Below are 20,943 nucleotides of genomic sequence, written 5' to 3'. Positions count from 1 at the left end.
ATCAAAGATTGGTTTCCGACATCAGTTTCAGCCTGTGAGGGATAGAAACTGGGGACATGAGAAATGCTCAAGTGGTAAAGGTAAAGGTGATCTGATGGGAGACAATAAAGAGAGTGTACGTCAGATTTTTTTTTAAATCCAGGAGGGTGGAAAAGAAATGAAAAGTTTCAGATGTTTTCACTGTAATAAACTAGGTCATGTACAGTCACAGTGTTGGTGGTTGAAGAAAAGCACTGGGAAGGCTGATGTGGTAAAACAGGATAAGACAGTGGGATTTGTTAAAGTGGTAAAGGAAAGCCCAAGGGAAGCGAAGGAGGTGCAAACGATTGTGCAGCCTGTTCAAGAAGTAATTGTTAAGAAGGTGCCAGGTGTCTTTAAAGAATTTACTTGTGTGGGTAAAGTTTACTCATGTGTATCACGAGGAGCAGGTAAAGAAGTCACAATTTTAAGAAATAAAGGGGCTAGTCAATCTTTAATGGTAAGAGATGAGGAATTATGTAGTTTGGGAAGAATGTTGCCAGAAAAGGTGGTGATATGTGGAATTCAGGGTGAGAGGAGTAGCGTTCCATTGTACAAGGTAAGGTTGGAAAGTCCAGTGAAGAGTGGTGAAGTGGTAGTAGGAGTAATAGATAAAATATCTTGTCCAGGAATACAGTTTATCTTGGGTAATGATATAGCTGGATCGCAGGTGGGAGTGATGCCTACTGTGGTTGATAATCCAGTGGAAAATCAGTCAACTGAAGGGTTGAAGGACGAATATCCTGGGATTTTTCCGGATTGTGTCGTAACAAGGTCGCAAAGTCACAGGTTAAGACAAGAGGGAAAATCAAAGAGTGAAGATGAAGTTGAAATGCAATTATCAGAAACAATTTTTGATCAGATGGTTGAAAAAGAACAAGAACAGGTGGAGGATGAGGCGGATATTTTTAGTTCAGGAAAATTGACGGAGTTACAACAGAAAGACTTAGAAATAAAACGGATATATCAGAAAGCATATACGGAAGAGGAATCTGAGAGTATACCAGAGTGTTATTACCGTAAAAATGATGTCTTGATGAGAAAATGGAGACCTGTACCTATGCAGGCAGATGAAAAGTGGACAGAATTTCATCAATTAGTATTGTCGGTATGGTATAGAAAGGACGTGTTGCGAGTTGCACATCAGGTATCAGTGAGAGGTCATTTGGGAATAAAAACTCAAGCTAAAATCCAGAAACATTTTTATTGGCCTGGACTACATAAAGATGTAGTTAAATTTTGTCAATCATGTCACACATGTCAAGTGATAGGGAAACCTCAAGCAGTGATAACACCAGCGCCCTTAATACCCATTCCAGCATTGGAGGAACCTTTTACAAGGGTCCTAATTGTTTGTGTAGGACCGCTTCCTAAAACAAAAAGTGTGAATCAATATCTTTTGACTGTAATGGATGTGTCTACTAGGTTTCCAGAGGCCATTCCAGCACGTAATATTACAGCTAAAAGGATTGTGGAGGAGTTACTTAAATTCTTTACTAGATATGGACTACCCACAGAAATTCAATCGGATCAAGGAACGAATTTTACTTCAAAGTTATTCAAAGAAGTTATGGATAGCTGAGGAATAAAACAATTTAAATCAACTGCGTGCCATCCAGAATCGCAGGGAGTGTTAGAAAGGTGGCGTCAGACATTAAAGACAATGTTGAGGACGTACTGTCAAGATTATCCAGAGGATTGGGATAAAGGAATCCCATTCGTATTGTTTGCAATTAGGGTCTACCTAATGAGTCTATCAAATTTAGTCCTTTTGAACTAATGTTTGGTCATGAGGTAAGAGAACCACTTAAATTGATTAAGGAAAAATTGTTGGGTGAGAAATCGGAAATTACACTATTGGATTATGTGTCAAATTTTAGGGAACGATTAAATAGAGCAGGTGAATTGGCTAGACAACATTTGAAAGTTGCACAAAATGTGATGAAACGGGTAGCGGACAAGAAATCCAAAGTTTGTAGTTTTGCCAGTGGGGATAAAGTTTTAGTGTTGTTACCAGTGGCAGGGGAGCTTTTAAAAGCTAGGTTTTGTGGACCGTATCAGATTGAAAGGAAATTAAGTGAGGTGAATCATGTGGTTAAAAACAACAGATAGAAGGAAGGCTCACCGAGTGTCTTGTGTGAATGTGCTTAAAAGTTACTTTGAAAGGGAAGGAGAGAAAAAGGAGGTTTTAATGATTCTAACTCAAAGTGACGAACCAAATCCAGATGACTGTGAATGTGACATACCTCAAATTAAATTGGAAAATGAGGATGTTCATAAAAATTGGGATGAATTGTTAAGTTACCTCCAAGAGGAAAAACAAACTGACCTGAAAGAGTTATTGACATCACATGGGCAAGTTTGTAGAGATAAATTGGGAAGTGCTAAAATGGCTATACATGATGTAGATGTGGGAAATGCTGTTCCTATCAAACAACATCCATACAGACTTAACCCTTTACAATTGGCACAGGTTAACAGAGAGATTGAGAGTATGCTGAAGAATGGCATAATTGAAGAGGGTTGCAGCCAATGGAGCTCACCCATAGTGATGGTACCTAAGCCAGATGGTACCCAACGGTTGTGTGTGGACTATAGAAAGGTGAATGCAGTTATAAGAACGGATTCTCATCTTGTCCCACCATTGAAGGATTGCATGGAGAAAGTGGGACAATCTGCTTTTATTTCCAATTTCCAGACATGGAAAGAACATTCAAAACATTATACGGAGTTCTTCGATCGACTTCAGGAGGCAGGTTTGGTGATGAACCTAGCCGTAAGTGAATTTGGAGAAGCCCAAATCACTTTCCTTGCGGAGTTTCAGATACCCTCAAGACGAAGGGAAATAATGTGATTTCTTAGCATGAGTGGATTTGATCGAACATTTGTGCAAAAGTTTTGTGGTATGATTACTCCACTGATGGACTTGCTAAAGAAACATACAAACGTTCAATGGATAGCGGACTTTCAACAGGCATTTGACTGCCTGAAAGCTGTAATCACCAATGTTCCTGTATTGGAGCATTGCAAGGGGCTCTGTGATCAGATTGAACTAAAGTATTTGATTCTGAAGAGAAATGCCGAGGAGTAGAGGAATGGATGGATCGTGCAGAGACATTGTTCAAAGAGACTGTCAATCGAGAAGGATTTTGGTTGAAGGAAAAAGAATAAAGAAAAATGGACTGTATTATTATACCTGTTTGCATGTGTTGTTTTTAAAAAAAATAAAAATGTATATTTACTGTGTGCATTTCTTAGTGGATGGTGCAAAAGTGAAAAATGAAACCATCTTGAAGTTGATGGTGTATTTTTGTTTCTTGGGGGGAGGTGTCAAATGAGGGTACCTTTAAGACATGGATGTTTAAGCAATGTATCTTTAAGAAAACAGTGATGTCATAGAGTGGGTGGAGCTCAGCTCAGTTCAGCCATTTTGGAGTTTGATTTTGCAGTTTTGTTTTGGAGTTTGAAAAGTGCCTGGCTGGTTTTGCTGAGAGCAGTTTAAAAGTGCTTGGCTGTTTTGCTGGTGCTGAAGTCAACCAAGCTAATATATCTCTGCCATTCTACAGAAAATATATCCTTTAACCTGATGTGATACTGTTTAAAGGTGTTAAGTCTCTTGGAAGTTTGAAGGAACATTTTAAGGAGTTATTTACTGTTGCAATATTTTCTGAGTTATCTTTGAAGTAAGGGGTGTTAAAAGATCCAATGTTTATTTAAGATGTTAAGTTGAGTTCATGGAATAAACAGTGTTTTGTGTTTATAAACCCACGTATCCATAATTGTAATCCCACACCTAGGGAAAAAGCCGTGTGCTCGGAAAAGCAACAAATCCATTAAAGGGATTGGTTGGTTGAACTCCATGATACATTTTGGGGTTCTGAAAACGCCTTGCCCATAACAAAGGAGAAATCATGCTTGACAAATCTACAGGAATTCTTCGAGGATGTAACTAGTCAAATTGATGAAGGAGAGCCAGTGGAGGTGGGGTATTTGGACTTTCAGAAGGCTTTTGACAAAGTCCCACATAAAAGATTAGCGTGCAAATTTAAAGTGCATGGGGTTAGGGGTAGTGTATTGAGATAGATAGAAAACGGGTTGGCAGACAGGAAACAAACAGTAGGAAATAACAAGCCTTTTTTCAAATTGGCGGCCAGTGACTCGTGGGGGACTGCAGGGAACAGTGCCAGAACCCCAGCTATTCACACTATATATTAATGATTCAGATGACGGAACAAAATGTAATATCTCCAAATTTGAGATGACATTCAGTTGGGTGGGAGGGTGAGCTGTGAGGAGGATGCAGAGATCCTTCAGTGTGATTGGGAGAAGTTGAGTGAGTGGGCAAATGAATGGCAGATGCAGTATAATTTGGATAAATGCAAGGTTATCCACTTTGTTGGCAAAAATAAGAAGGCAGACTATTATCCCAATGGCCAAAAATTAGGAGAAGGGAACGTGCAATGAGACGTGGGTGTCCTTGTGCACCAGTCACTGAAGGTAAGCATGCAGGTGCAGCAGGCGGTAAAGAAGGCAAATTGTATGCTGGCCTTCATTGCGAGAGGATTTGAGTACAGACGCAGGAATGTCTTGCTGCAATTATGCAGGGCCATGGTGAGGCCACACTTTAAATATTGTGTGCAGTTTTGGAGTCCTTATCTGAAGAAGGATGTTCTAGCTAGAGAGGGAGTGCAGCGAAGGTTTACCAGACTGATTGCTGGGATGGCAGGACTAACATACGAGGAGAGATTGAATCAGTTAGGATTGTATTCACTGGAGTTCAGAAGAATGAGGGGGGTCTCATAGAAACCTATAAAATTCTAACAAGACTAAACAGGGTAGATGCAGGAAGGATGTTCCCGATGGTGGGTGTGTCCAGAACTAGGGATCACAGACTGAGGATACGGGACAGACTGTTTAGGACACTGAGGACTGTTGTGAGCCCATGGAATTCATTACCACAGGATGTAGTTGAGTCCAAAACAGTGTATGGTTTCAAGAAGCAGTTTGATCCCCAGATATAGCACTTAGGGTGAAGGGGATCAAAGTATATATGGGAAAGCGGGGTTAGGCTATTGAATTGGATGATCAGCCATGATCATAATGAATGGTGGTGTGGGCTTGGAAGGCCTTCTCCTGCTCCCAGTTTTTCCATGTTTCAATGTTTCTTTCTAATTTTGTGGATGGCTAAAATTGTTTACTTGATTAATCTAACAATATTAGATTACCAAAGCAACAAAGTATTTAAACATAAAGATAGCAAATTCTCAAGAAGCACTCAACATGAATGCAATTGTATAATGAAGCTGGTGATGAGGTAAACACTTCCATGTGATGTGCAATTTACAACATTTTACAGGTGTGAAAACCACACTTGAGAACCAAGTAAGAAGACATGCTGAAAATTAGTAAAGAACTAATGAGAAACTCCTTGAGCTAACATAAGAGAAAAGGGTTGCAACTGATTATGGCAAGAAGATATAGTGTAGAATCAAATGGAATATTGGTACCACTTGAAAAAGGGAACAGAACAAGAATGTGGATAGATGATACGATGAAATGGGCAAATACAACACCAGGACTTACACAATATAACTGCGCAGAGACAGGGAAGGATGGGAATTATTGGTTGCTAACCTCTAGGACAGAGAAAAAGATTGAAGTAAGCACCTAAACATTGCACATAAAGCAAAATACTGCGGATGCTGAAGATCTGAAATAACGACAAGAAAATATTTGAAAACTCAGCAGGTCTGGCAGCATTTGTGGCGAGAGAAGCAGTGTTAACATTTTGAATGAAATGAAAATGAAAATGAAAATCGCTTATTGTCACAAGTAGGCTTCAAGTGAAGTTACTGTGAAAAGCCCCTAGTCGCCACATTCCGGCGCCTGTTCGGGGAGGCTGGTATGGGAATTGAACCGTGCTGCTGGCCTGTCTTAGTCTGCTTTAAAAGCCAGCAATTTAGCCCAGTGTGCTAAACCAGCCCCTCATTTTGAGTCCAATATGACTTCTTTGGAACTGAAGAGAGATTGGAATAGGTTGGGTTTTACTTTCTTGAATAAGTGGGGAGGACAGCTGTAGCAAAAGAGAAGTTCAGGGATAGGTTAGAGAGTGGGTGACATTAAATACCAAGGAAGTTGTACAATGTTGTATAATACAGGGCAAAGGGAGTGATAATGGTTGCATTAAAGACACAAAGCATTTATTCAGAGTAGGTGTTAATAGCAGAATAAAGGTCAGCTCTGCCTGAAAGCAAAATAACAATGTGTCAATTGCAGATCTGCTATTAACACGTTCTGCTATTTGCTTTCAGATAGTGTTGACCTTTTATCTGCCATTGTTACCTACTGTGGATCAATACGTTGTCCATTTCATGCAACCATTATCACTTCCTTTGCTTTGTGTTCCATGAAATCCGTATCATTCCCTATTCTCAAACCAATCCCTGTGGTAAGAACCCCGCTGATGTTAAATGTGAGGGTATTCCTGAACCCAGGTGGGTAAGTTGGAACACCAGTTCATAGTGGTGTGTTTTTTCAATTTGATATGCTGTGAGGAAAGATATGAAAACCAGGGAGGAACAGTCCAATTGTATTTGATCAATTAATAAAGAATAGAATCATAGAAGAATCATGGAATCCCTACAGCGCAGAAGGAGGCTATTAAGCCCATCAAGTCTGCACCAACCCTTTGGAAGACCACCTTAAGGGGCAATTTACCACGGCCAATTCACCTAACCTGCACATCTTTGGATTGTGGGAGGAAACCGGAGCACCCAGAGAAAACTCACACAGACATGGGGAGAATGTACAAACTCCATTCAGACAGTCACCCAAGGTCGGAATCGAACCCGGGTCCCTGGCGCTGTGAGGCAGCAGTTAAGTTATTAACTTGAAAGAAAAACACACAACAAAAAGGGCTGTAATACATTACAACAGTACACTTAACTACACTTAGGTCAAAACACGCACAGTATCACATAAAGTTACCCCGTTGTTCCCAACCACCTACATTTCCTGAATTCTAAAATACCACTTTTCCCCAAACAACATCCAATATTATAGAACTTTATGAGCCAAATCGAGCAGATAGTTACCACGCACATGTTATTCGTCCATGATTGGGAAAACCGTCTTCAGTTTCAGCGGAAATACAATCTTCTCAGTTTGAGTTGCGGAATTTAATTGGCTGCATTTTAGCAATAACCTGTTTTCAAGGGAGATTGTTTCCTGCATCTGGATGTGGCAGTGATGGTAGATGCAGCTACTGTGTCACTTTGTTCAGTTATTGTGCTACGGGTATATCATTCTTTCCCTTTGATGTTACCCATCCAGTGGCCCAGCTTTTAGCATATAAATGCAACTTGAAGTTACCTCTTCTATACCCCACTGCTTTCCCTCGCCACATAGGCAAACACTTGTTTTTCTCACTGATATGGTAATTCACATATCAAAACATCTCTTCCGACAGCTGCCCTTATCAATTCCCCTTTTTAGTTTTATTTTATGCCAATTTCATTTTTAAATCTTAAAATCCTACTTCCTAACATTCTGTTCTTCTATTTTGCTTCACCAGCATTACGTCGATCACATTCCTACCTTTCGATAGTTCCAAAGACGAGTCATATTGAACTGAAAAAAACTCTGTTTCTCTCTCTACACATGCTGTCAGACCTGTTGCATTTTCTGACACTTTCTGCTTTTATTATAATAAAATTGAAAGTTGTTACCTCATTTGGATGCAGGCGTGGGACATTTTAGTTCTAACAATTCGATGCTTGAGCACTAATGTCTCACAGACGTCAAATTAGTTTGCACTGTTATGGGCCAGAGTTTAGAGAACACCAAAGTGTATCATGGAGTTCGCCTGACCCACAATTTTTAGTAGATTTTGGTTATGGGGAGCACAAGGGCCCACTTTACAGGTGTGATGCAACAGAGATCTAAAGTACTTTTAAAACAAAACAATGTTTATTCTATGAATCCAGTTAACATTTTATAAACACACAGTAAACATTTTAGCAACTATCAACTCAAATACGTCCCCCCCAAGAATACAGTACTCTATAAGTAACCCTTCATCTTTCCTAGCAGCATCCCTCTGCAACAAAAACAGCAGGTTTAAATTCTCCACTGAGAGCAGTTATCACTTTTAAATTAGCAAGTAATCTGAAGACATTCTATTTCATGAAGAGAGAGATCAAAATTACACCTTGGTTGGCTGGATGCAGCTCCAACTCTGAAAGCGAAACTAAAAAACAGACACACATCAGCTATTTGCTCAAAGCAAAGGTAAAAAGCCACAGACCAAAACCCAGCTCCACCCACACTCTGACATCATTGCAGCTATTTGATAAACACCCATTTCTTAAAGGTACACCCACTACAGCTATTTGATAAACACCTATTTCTTAAAGGTACTCTCTCATGACAGTACAAAAAATTAGTTTGCCACATAAAAATACTTTTTGAATGAAATTTTATTTTCTTTACAATGCACTTTGTTTAACTTTTACCATCAGCATCAATTCAGAATAAGCTACTGGTAACAGAAGAAACACATTCACGCCAGGAAGTGCACCATCCATTTCGCAAGAGACAACCTACTCATACATAATAATGAATCAATTTATCGTTGTTTCAGCAAACAAATATATTGCGACATCTCACCTTTGTTATTAGTTTCAAGATGGAATTGTAATGCTATTTTATATTCTGCAGATATGTAGTTAGAAAAGGACTTAGAAAAGGCTTTGAATCATCAAATTTACAAATTCTGGATTGATAAATTGCTATATAATACATAATTTAGGATTATGAATGGAAGATTATGTACAGATTAGTTACCAGTGAATATTTAAAATGATCTAAATTATTTCAGGTTCTTCAACCAATCTCGTAAAGAATGAAAATGAAATGAAAATGAAAATCGCTTATTGTCACAATTAGGCTTCAAATGAAGTTACTGTGAAAAGCCCCTAGTCACCACATTCCGGCACCTGTTCGGGGAATCTGGTACGGGAATTGAACCGTGCTGCTGGCCTGCCTTGGTCTGCTTTAAAAGCCAGCTCTTCAGCCCTGTGCTAAACCAGCCCCAATTTAGCATGGCCAATCCACCTAGCCTGCACATCTTTGGGTTGTGGGGGCGAAACCCACGCAAACATGGAGAGAATGTGCAAACTCCACACGGACAGTGACCCAGAGCCGGGATCGAACCTGGGACTTCGGCGTCGTGAGGCAACAGGGCTAACCCACTGCGCCACCGTGCTGCCCTCCTTTACACTCCTGACTTGTGCTTTGTAGATGGTGAACAGGCTTTGGGGGTCCAGTGACACTCTGTCTGACCATTTTTTTCATTCAGCTGTTAGGGCTCCTGTTTCAAAGTGGAAGTTTTGAGTTTAATTTCCTATCCACGGTCGTGTTAGCTTTTGAATGAGCGAACATGATGTTGTTAAAACTGTGCAATACTGAGCTTGTTAATCTTTCCAGCGCTTGTACACAATTCTCCTAATCCTGAGTTATACCTTTCAGCAAGGTGTCAGGGTGGAGCTGTCGTTAAAAGTGAAACAACAGCTTAATTTACAATTTTACATTTAATAAAGCAGAAGTGCCAACAATGAGGTGTGGTGTTTGTAGAAGTAGCAATGATGAATCTTTCGTGAATGTGGCGTGGGTCGCGAGAATCGGCCATTCTGTAAATGGGGGTTGCCGTAGAAAAAATTTGAAAAACACTGGTCTTCTTGTCTCCTGGGGGTCCCGGTGCATTGCAAATTGCAGTCACGTCCCGATTTTGGCACCAAAGGTAGATCACCTGCCATCTCTGGAGAATTCAGCCTTGGGTGCGATTCAACGAAAATAGTTAGAAGTTTATTTCTGGCAGGTTTTTCAGGAAGTTTCCCACTGGTTCTGTCGGCGAGTAACACGTCGCTATTCACTGACAGTTATTCACTTTTCTGGGCCCTGGGGAGTTTCTCACGGTTTAAATATTTTTCATCACAGCTAAGCGGAACTGCAGAGATCGGGCCGCAATTTTGAAAGGGTGCCCCAATCTCTGGGCGCGATTCTCCGGAAAGATTTCTAAGTATTGTAGTGAGCGGGTACTGCCGTGAGCTTCCCGGCGCTCAACCCAGCGAGGCCGGCAATGCTATCAACGTTGATTGGTTCACTTAGCAACACTGAAGCTACGCTTGCTCAGCCAACCCCAGCCAGCTCGCAACAATGGCACCGAGAAGATCGGCCCCAAGATTCGGGGACGCTGACCCGGGGAGGCTGCGAGATGCTGTGGAGGCCAGGAGGGATGTCCTGTTCCCCCGAAGGGCCAGGAGTGTCACCTATAGGGCAGCCAGTGCCGCTGGTATGAGGTGGTGGCGGCAGTCAGCTCAGGGAGGGTGACCAGGAGAACTGGCCTTCAGTGCAGGAAGAAGGTCAATGACCGGGCAACATGAGAGAGTTCACACCAATGCCCGTTACCCCAACCCCCCCCCCCCCCCCCACCCCCCAGACAGTTCCGCCCCCATGGGAGCATCCACCTCCCAACTCTCCATTCAACCCCAAACCCTCCCTCTACCCTCCTCCCCCTTCAACCTCCCCACCCCCTTCACCCCACCCCCCACCACTGTGATCCATGCGTGTGACCGGACTCCCCTGTCCTGAATCTCAGCCATCGATCGCGTAATGTGCCCCAAGTCTTGGATATCTTGAGCCATGGCTGTGACATTTTTCACCCATGGTTTGCACTGTGGCTGCCACCCTTTCAGTGTTTGCCTGGGTGCCATGCATTGTCAGCACTGTTAGCTCGGTAGGACTCCTCCAACTGCACCTATCGGCGTTGGAAGGTTGCTGACAACCGCTCCTGTTAAACCTGGTTCTGTGTCTGCATCTCTACCAGTGATGGGATCATCCTTTCCTACTCCCGCTCCTTGGGAGTTCCTACCTGCATCTGATGCGCCACAACATTTATGACCAGCGCACCAGAGAGTTCCCAGGAGCCTCTTCCCTAAAATAACCCATTGAGGTGAGAGTCTCCGGGGTGATGGAGGGTGCAGGTGAGTGCAGTGCCGAGAATCTGGTTTCGTCCCTGGGCTGGTCCTCCGGGGTGTGCTGGTTTTTGGCCGGTGGAGGTGGAGCCCAGATTGGCCCGCTTCTGGTGGTGATCTTGGAAGGCAAAAGACAAGACACATGTTGAGATCTTGGGAAGGAGTGGTCTCACTTGCTATAGGGACATCACGTTGCACCTAGGGCTCACTTGGTTGTCCCATTTTGACCTCGACCTGGGAGATAGGTCTGCTCTACCTCCCCAGGCTCTGCTCAGCGATGGTGAAAGTCCTGCAGCCCGGCTCACCCCCTCCGGTCTTCTCCCACACCCTTCTGTTATGGGCTGTCTCCTCCTAGGGGGCACATAAAGGACATGGTGAGACGCATGGAGGGGAGTTACATGGTGGGGTCTGGAGCTGATGGCATGTGTTTGCAAGGTACCTGGCCAGAGAGGATACGATAGGTGTTGGGGTTTGGTGCAGGGTGGAATGTGAGGGAGATGCAGGCAGGTGGGTTTTGATTGGCCTCTAAGGGGAGGGGGAGGATGAGGCACGGAAGTGATGCCAGGGGAACAGAGGTGATGACTCACCCAAGCTGACCTAAGGAGATCATCCATCTTTTTGTGGCACTGCAGGCCAGCAAACCTGGTGAGGTCCACAGCACTCGCTGCCTCTGCCACCTCTGCCCAGGGTGGGTTGTCGATGGGTGGCAGTCTCCTGCCCAGCCGAAGGAAGAGGTTGTCTCGCCTTTGCTCCAACATATCTAGCATCTCGTTGAGCTCTCCATCTGCGAATCTTGGTGCTACTCTTTGCGGGGCCATCTTCTTGGCTGGAGTGTGTGGGGAGTGGAGTGCTTATAAGCAGCTCCAGCTTGTCAGGCTCCATAGCACCAATTCCGGTCCCAGCGAACCCGCCGCCGCCAGCAATCAGAATTGCTCTGGATTCACGTGCGCAGAGTGCTGGTTCGTTAGCATGTCTTGAATTACTCCGGAACTGGCCCTCCATTGGGAACGGGAGTTGCATGCAATTCAGACCCAGTGGTGACTTAGTGGTGGGTTCTCCTTGATTCATTCATTTCCCTTCGTAATAATAATAATCTTTAGTGTCACAAGTAGGCTTACATTAATACTGCAATTAAGTTCCTGTGAAAAGCCCCTAGTCGCCACATTCTGGCACCTGTTCGGGTGCACAGAGGGAGAATTCAGAATATCCAATTCACCTAACAGCACGTCTTCGGGACTTGTCGGAGGAAACCGGAGCACCTGGAGGAAACCCACGCAGACACAGGGAGAACGAGCAGAATGCGCAGAGACAGTGACCCGAGCAGGAATCGAACCTGGGACCCTGGAGCTGTGAAGCAACAGTGCTAGCCACTCTGCTACCGTGCCACCCATACCGCTTCATGGGTGATATGCGGGCTATGGAGAGAGAGCAGGTAAATGGAGTTGAAATCAGCCATGATTGAATGGTGGAGTGGACTCGATGGACCGAATGGCCTTACTTCCGCTCCTATGTCTTATGGTCTTATGGAAACTCCAATGTTTACAAACATCAACCACATCAAATGGGGGTCTCTGTGGGGGTCCCTTTAGTTAGAGGGTCTGTGGAAATCTCTCTATTCATGGGGTCCCTGGGGAGGGGTTCTCTTTATTCATGGGGTTGCTGGATGGGGTCTCCCAATGAAAGGGGACCTGGGTCTCGGGTGGGATGTAGTAAAGGAGGGGTTGACAGGTAATGTATTTTGGGGGGGGGGGGGGGGGCAGCGGTGGGACGGTGACCCTTGGATGGACATTGGGGGAAATTCCCCTTAGGGGTTACTCCTTTGGCTCACAGTGAGTTCCATCACATCAGGGTCACACTGGTAAATACCAGAAGTGATCCGTGCCAACATGACGACCGGCCCAGTGGACCGGAGGATCACGGAGGGCAGGAGACTCTGGTGCCAGGCTGACTACAGAGAAGCAAAATGGTCATTCAGGATCATTAAGACCCATTTGCATTTCTTTACATCCTCCCGCTGGCACACGGCCATGAACCTCGATCCCGGCTCCAGCAGGAGGTCGGAGCAGGCATTCAATTTTCCGCCGACACCTGATTCTCCGTCCCATTGGGAAACGCGCTTTGCGTGTCGTGTGATGGAGAACCCAGCCCTTCGTCTCAGAGACAGAGAATTCCGCCCATTAACTCTGTTTCTCTCTCCACAGATGTTGCCTGACCTGCTGAGTTCTCCTGACACTTTCTGCTTTTATTCCATAAAACCTTCAACTTTGATCAAGCTTTTGGCTATCTTACCTAATCTCAAGGTCAAATTTTTTTTTTGTGCTCCCGTGAAGCAGCTTGGGACATTTTAGTGCTGTCAAGGTGCTTTATAAATCATAGATTTTTGCTATCTGACTCCCACAGGTCACTGGCCTGATTCTTAGGCTAGAACACTGAGGAATATCCAATGGTGTTATATTTACACACTGGCATAGCTTTTATTTAAAGGAGTTGTCATTGTTCTCCATTTCACAGGATAGCTCGGTGCCACTTCAAACCATAGAATTCCGACAGTGCAGAAGGACGTCAATGGAGGTAATGATCCTGAGAAAAGCATCAACACTTTGCATTTGCAGAGCACCTTTAGCTTTGTGAGCATTATTGGATAACATTTGGCACAGAGATATTAGACAAACACTAAATTCTAGAAACACTCAGCAGGTCAGGCAGTATCTGCAGAGAGAGGGACGGAGTTATCGCAGAGAAAGTAATCATAGTACCCGACAGTGCAGAAGGAGGCCATTTGGCCCATCAAGTCTGCATGGACCGTCTGAAAGAACACCCTGCCTAGTCCCACATCCTCCACCCTATCCCCGTAAACCCAACTAAGCTTTTGGATACTAAGGGGCAATTTAGCATTGCCAAACCACCTAACCTGCACATCTGTGGACTGAATCAATTCTGTTTCTGAGTTGCTGAGTATTTAGTAATAATAACCTTTTATTGTCACAAGTATGAAGTTACTGTGAAAAGCCCCTAGTTGCCACATTCCGGCGCCTGTTCGGGTAAGCTGGTACAGGAATTGAACCCGGGCTGCTGGCCTTGTTTTGCATTACAAATCAGCTGTCTAGCCCACTGAGCTAAACCAGCCCTTCTACTAATAATAATATTTCCAGCATCTTCTGTTTTAATTTCATGTTTCCAGGGTACATATGCAATAGTTGGACATGCAACAAAAGGTTTGGTCAGAGAGATAGGCTTGAAGGAGTGACTAAAAGGGAGGGAGGCAGACAGAGATGTTTAGGAAGACAAGTCCTGAGCAGAGGACATAAGCAGCTGAAGGCACAACTGTAAATTGTGGAGCAATGCAAATCAGAAATATGCAAGAGGCCAGAATTAGAAGAGTGCAGATCTTTCGGAGAGTTGTAGGGCTGAATGACGTTAGAGAGATAGGGAGGGACAAGACCATGAGGGATTTGAACATGAAAATGAGAATTTTAAAATTGAGGCATTGCTGGACTGGGAGCCAATGCTAATCAGCAAATACAGGAGTAATGGGTGAATAGGATGGATAGCAGGGTTTTGAATCAGTTCAAATTTACAGGAGGTGAACGGTGGGTGGACAACTAGAAGACCATTGGAATAGACAAGTCTAAAAGTAATAACAGTAAGAAGTCTTACAACACCAGGTTAAAGTCCAACAGCTTGAAACCTGTTGGACTTTAACCTGGTGTTGTAAGACTTCTTACTGTGCTCACCCCAGTCCAATGCCGGCATCTCCACATCATGGCGACCATTAAAAGTAATAAAGTCATAGACCCAATGTATACAAATAAAAAGGATGCCGCCTGTTAATTGGCGAAACATTATTCTAATAATTTTTTGCCAGAAAACAACTCAACACTTTAGGTGGCATTTCAATTTTCTCTTGCCAGCGGCAACAGAGAAAGCCTGTCGTGAGGTTCATGAGAGCACTATTAGAGGAGTGTTGAGGAGAAACTGGGTACAGTGTAGAAAAAGTTTCAGTCGCTGCTTAGATCAAAGTGAGTCAAAAGATAGACCCAGATAGCAATTTTAAGTTTCTATTTATACATTTTGTGAGGGTGCCGGAGAGTCTTTTCAACTTTCAGCATTTACGTTTTACATTGGGAAGCTGGCAGGGCAATTCAAGTTCAAGCATCTTGCTGCCTTTGCTCACACTATCACACTGAAATAAAAATCCTAGAATTTGGTGGAGGAATTGGAAGAGATTGGCATATTTGAAAAGACTGCTTATAGGGCTAATTCCAACAGTCTGCACTACTGGCAACAACCTATTCGCCAACAGTGCTTACTGAAAATTCAGATGCATTATATTGATGGTTTACAATTATTATATTCAAAAGATCATAGTCTGAATTAGCAACATGTGCTGTCAGCAAGCAAGACTTTACCACAGCAAGACTGACTTGTAAAATTACCTGGTATCCATTGTCATAATGTACATCAGTACATTATGGTGCAATCACATACACACACTGATGGACATGCAGTAGGACCAATCAGCATGCATAACACCGCAGCCAATCACCAATGAGAGCACAAGCACTATAAAAACAGGGGACAGGAGAGTTCCCGCTCATTCTAGCAGCAGCCAGCTCAGAGCAGAGCTCACAGCCTGCATCACACACATTCACCATGTGCTGAGTGCTTCACCATAGCTAGTGATAGGAAAGGGTCCACAGTTAAGCTGGTATTGCTTATACCCACGTTTACAGTATGTTAGCATAGTTGAACAGTTAATAAAATAGCGTTACACCACTTCAAGCATTGTTGGCTTGTTTGTGAACCAGAACACCCAGCACGACATGGTACAAGGAGTGGCCGCAATCTAGCACTTGTGAGACCTACCTGCAACTTATCAGCATTCCGGCATCCTACAGCACGGAGAGCATCAACCCGCCGCCGCCGCTCTGCATCGCTGGCAATCTCAGGGTAAATTGGAAGATATTTAAACAGCGCTTCCAGCTCTTCCTCGAGGCCATGGACAGGGAGAATGCATCGGACACCAGGAAGATAGCCCTTCTTCTCTCCACGGCTGGGCAACATGCCATCCACATCTTTAACTCCCTGACATTCGCGGACGACGAGGATAAGACCAAGTACAAGATGGTGCTCCTCAAATTCAACACACACTTCAGTGTTGAAGTCAACAAAAGCTTTGAAAGGTACCTGTTCCAGCAGCGCTTGCAGGGTAAGGACGAGCCTTTTCAATCCTATTTAACACACCTTCGCATCCTCACGCAATCCTGTGGCTACTGGCTCACCTCCGACTTCATGATATGCAACCAGATTGTTTTTGGGGTCATGTCGGACACCCTGCGTCAGCAGCTCCTTAAAGTTAAGCAACTAACCCTAGCGACTGCCATCGTGACCTGTGTCCTGCATGAGAATGCCACCAGCCGGTAATCCTACATACAGGCAGCTGAAACTGCACGGCAAGGGTCCCATGAGGCGGAACGGGTCCAAACGATCGAACACCTCCCGGGCCGCAGTCTGGAGGAGGGCGGCCATTTTGCGGGCGGGCTTTCCGAGGCCTCCTGTGCTTGTACGTGCCAAACGAGGGGACGGTGATGTGGAAGAATGCGATGCGCAGGCCTGCACCATTCAAAACCATACTGCGCATGCGCGGTGGCACAACGAACGCACTGACGTCAGGACGTGCGGCAACTGTGGCTCCGCCCACTTAAAGCGGCAATGCCCTGCAAAATCGCGACAGTGCCTACGCTGTGGCAGGCTTGGCCACTATGCTTCCTGCTGTCAAGCAGCCCAGCCTGCCAACTCGCAACGATTTAAACAGCCTCGCAGGAATGTTCGGGCAATCCAACCCACCTTCACCGAGTCCGATCCTGACTTCATGCAGACCAGTGACACTGAGGACAGGGAGCCTTTTTGAGTCGCTGTCATCACCAAGAACAGGCTGTCCCCGAATCGAAAGCACCAGCCGCTGTTCGTGCACAGCATTGATCCGGACGACGAGTGGTATGCCACCCTGACGGTCAACCCAAATTCGTCGCCCACCTCAGAGACTTGATTTATGAGCCTTACAATGTTGGACTCAATGCTTTGTTCTTTCATCCTGTTTCAGCATTTCACTAGTTTGTTTCCAGCATTCGTTATTAGTTTTGTTGTTGGTGTAACACCTTGTTTTTCTTTTCTGTGCACCAGGCACCTTCCCATGTATATAGACTAGCCTCATATACATAGTTATGTAAATACTGCACACACATGGTCAGATACGCTCATTACACATTATTTATTCTCACATAGGCACATGTTCTTTGTAAAAAAGGGGGATGTCATAATATACATCAGTACATTATGGTGCAATCACATACACACACTGATGGACATGCAGTAGGACCAACCAGCATACATAACACTGCAGCCAATCACCAGTGAGAGCACAAGCACTATAAAGACAGGGGACAGGAGAGTTCCCGCTCATTCTAGCAGCAGCCAGCTCAGAGCACAGAGCTCACAGCCTGCCTCTCAGACATTCACCATGTGCTGAGTGCCTCACCTAGGTAGTGATAGGAAAGGCTCCACAGTTAAGCTGGTATTGCTTATACCCACGTTTACAGTATGTTAGCATAGTTGAACAGTTAATAAAATAGCGTTACACCACTTCCAACATTGTTGGCTCGTTTGTGAACCAGAACACCCAACACGACATCCATTACAATGTATCCAAGGCTATTACGAGAAATTTTGGTGACCATTTTGTCAGAAATCCAAGTATTATCTCACTGATTACTTATTATGCAAGAGTTGGAAGATGAGCTTCTGTATTTTATTGGCCACAGTAAAAGCCAATATATATCTGTTCTGATACTTATTCATACCAATGGACTGAATGGTGATGACCTAGTCCCATGCCATTGCAGAAAGTCAATTCTCAATTTCCCATCAGATCGAGTGACAGTGCCAAGTGAATCACTGGCTCTTTAAGCAAGTCTTTATGTTGCAATCAGGAGCAAAAGAAGTGTTTCAATTGACCTCAGCATTCCTAAAATCGCAAAATCCTTGAAGTAATGGCACAAAAGAAAGCCATTCACCCCATCATCTCTGTGCTGCTTGCAAAGGTTCAAGTAATCTGTTTCTGTAATTCTCACAGAAAATACGAGAACTCAATGTGATATATGAAAGTTCAGGTGCTGCTGGTAAAGAGGTATTGCAATGAATCTGAGTCTATTTGCTGAGTTCCGTAGGTTGTACTTACTGTGCATGTGTGACATTTACCTGCATTAAATCACTAAACCATGATAGTCACTAAAAAATAAATTGTTAATTTACCTGTCAATGATAGCACACATGTCAATGTTAACGTTGGTAAACTGTCCCAGCTTCCCTTGCTCAACAGCGTGTAAGTCAGCCAGATGATCATCCACATGAAGGAGTTGCATGCAGCCTTGAAAGGAACGCCGAGCGAGACTTGGCTTTGTGTTATTCAGTAGGCCGGGGTAACCTGAAATAACAAAAAGTTTATCAATTTCCTTTGTTTCATAGACATTACTCAGAGATGAAAGATTCTTGAGGGTTAATATCATTGCAATGTATTGCACTGAGTTATTTCAATTCCTCTTAAGGTAAAAGGTCCCAATTTTTAAACTGTAAATTAAATACTAACTTGTTCAGTCACTCTGGAACCAAGAGCATTGTTTGCTAAAGTAATGTTCAGGTTTTAATCACCAATATTTCTGAGAAAACAACACCCGTAAACTGAATAACACACAATCGTTCAATTAATATGTTCTATATTTGCCAATTGTATCTCAATGTAATTAACTGAAAAGTCAGGACAATGACAAACATGAATTAGTTAGGTTTCATTGCAATATCCATTAATTCCTTTTAATGGATTAACATTTGAGTTAACAATGTAACTGTTGTGAGCATAGTTTTAATAATTTGTTCACTAACTTAACTAAATTTTAACCAACCCTTACCTAATTCTAGTGATAGAATCAGACTACAACATGCAACACAAAGCTCATTTGCCTTACCGTAGCTATGTTAGATAAAATAAAATGCATCTGTTACATGATGGTCACTGAGATTCAAAACACAATCTATTGGTTAATATTGATGTAAAAGGTGTTATACTAAATGCAAGTACTGAAATAAATATATATTTTAAATACCATTTATGTAGTATAATTTGTATCCCCACTGTACTGGAAATGCCACTTCAAATCTACTTCAAATCACTGGAACTGCTTATCCATTTTGTTATTTGGCTTTCCTTGTTCTTATAATCAGTAATCAAGTCAAGAGCTTTTTGAAACAAATGTGCTTCTGGAAGTTCGATTCATTTTAAAGCCTGGGTCTTGCAAACTCGTATCTTGCTGAGCTCTGTATCATTATATATATATCCATACTAATGCACGGCGGAGAGCCCTATGGGGCACTGGATGGTGCCTCTGAACCAGCAGCTCCAGGTTCAAATCCCATCCCAGGACTTGCTTGCCAAGGAAGGTGTGTTCATAATGCAGTCAACAGGTTGATTATCAACCTTCAAAAATTGTCCCAGGACACACCAATTTTCGGTGGCATGGTGGCACAGTGATTAACACTGCTGCATCATGGTGCTCAGGACCCGGGTTCAATCCTGGCCCCGGGTCACTGTCTGTGTGAAGTTTGCACATTCTCGTTGTGTCTTTGAGGGTCTCACCCTCACAACACAAAGATGTGCAGGCTAGGTGGATTGGCCATGCTAAATTACCACTTAATTGGAAAAAATGTATTGGGTACTCTAAACTAAAAAAACACCAATTTTTTTCAAGCGATGTGGGACAGACTCCTGGTCAGCCCTGCTTGATGTGGAGTGGCGCATCTCAGGATAAACGCATCCGGCGACAGGCTAGCTATGGAAACACCAAGCTCACGGTCTATGGAGCAGTAGCTATACCCACCCTCCTATATGGCTGAGAGATGTGAACTATGTACAGCGGGCACATCAAAACCCTGGAGAAGAATTACCAACGCTGCCTCTGAAAGACCCTGAAAATCAATTGGCAGGGTAGGCACACCAACGTCAGTGTTCTTGCTCAGGCCAACATCCCCAGCATCGAAGCATTGACTATTTGCTTGATTTGCTCTGCTGGGTGGGTCACATTGTCCGCATGCCTGACATTAGAATCCTGAAACAAGCGCTCTACTCAGAGCTTCAATTCGGCAAGGGTGCCCCAGGAGGCCGAAGGGACGCCTCAAGGACAACCCTCAAGGCCTCCTTGGAAAAATGTAACATACTCACTGACACCTGGGAATCCCTGGCCCAATTCTTGAAATGAAGGAGAAGCATCTAGGATGAAGCTGAACACCTTGAGATTCATTGCCGAGAGCCGTCGTTGACGGGAAAAGGAGCGCAATCCAGGCATCCCACCCACCCGCTTCCCCTACAACTGTCTGCCCCACCTGTGACAGAGACTGTCGGCCAATCACCTGAAAACACATTTTTAGTGTAGAAGCAAGCTATCTTCGACTCTGTGGGACTGCGAAAAGAGGAAGGGTGAATTCAGACTTTGGCTGTCAGCAGATCTGCTGAATGGAGGCCAACTGCTTCCTCATAAGGAGGGAAATAAAGTTGTCAAGCCGGTGAACTGGGGCCCACTATTCCCATCAACACATGTCTTAAAAGTAACAAAAGAGGCCGAGAAATAGGGTAACACAATCAAATGGTAAAGTGTGGTTTGTAATGTGACCTCAAGAAAGGAAAGTTATAAAAAAATATCCATTTCCACATTTTGTAGCGATCAATATTTGAGCTGCAAGTGCGAAGCCAGCTCCCTGCTGTTGGTGGCCAGTTTTCAAATGCTGTACAGGCAGCTGGCTCCCAAACCACTCTGGCAATGGCGATGGGTATGACCTTTATTTT

The 20,943-nt window shown here is 43.9% G+C and overlaps 1 protein-coding gene across 1 annotated transcript in view; it reads right to left on the bottom strand.

Annotated features, from left to right (window-relative positions):
- Positions 1-20,943, bottom strand: part of cntnap2a (contactin associated protein 2a) — a 2,812,093-nt gene that overhangs the window by 1,351,653 nt on the left and 1,439,497 nt on the right. The window contains exon 10 of the mRNA XM_072508818.1: positions 18,363-18,534. Within this exon, the coding sequence (XP_072364919.1) occupies positions 18,363-18,534 (172 nt within the window). The remainder of the gene's footprint in view (positions 1-18,362; positions 18,535-20,943) is intronic.

Source organism: Scyliorhinus torazame, chromosome 6 (assembly GCF_047496885.1).
Source record: "Scyliorhinus torazame isolate Kashiwa2021f chromosome 6, sScyTor2.1, whole genome shotgun sequence".
In the NCBI taxonomy this organism is placed as follows: Eukaryota; Metazoa; Chordata; class Chondrichthyes; order Carcharhiniformes; family Scyliorhinidae; genus Scyliorhinus; species Scyliorhinus torazame.
This window is presented reverse-complemented; position numbering and strand designations above follow the sequence as displayed.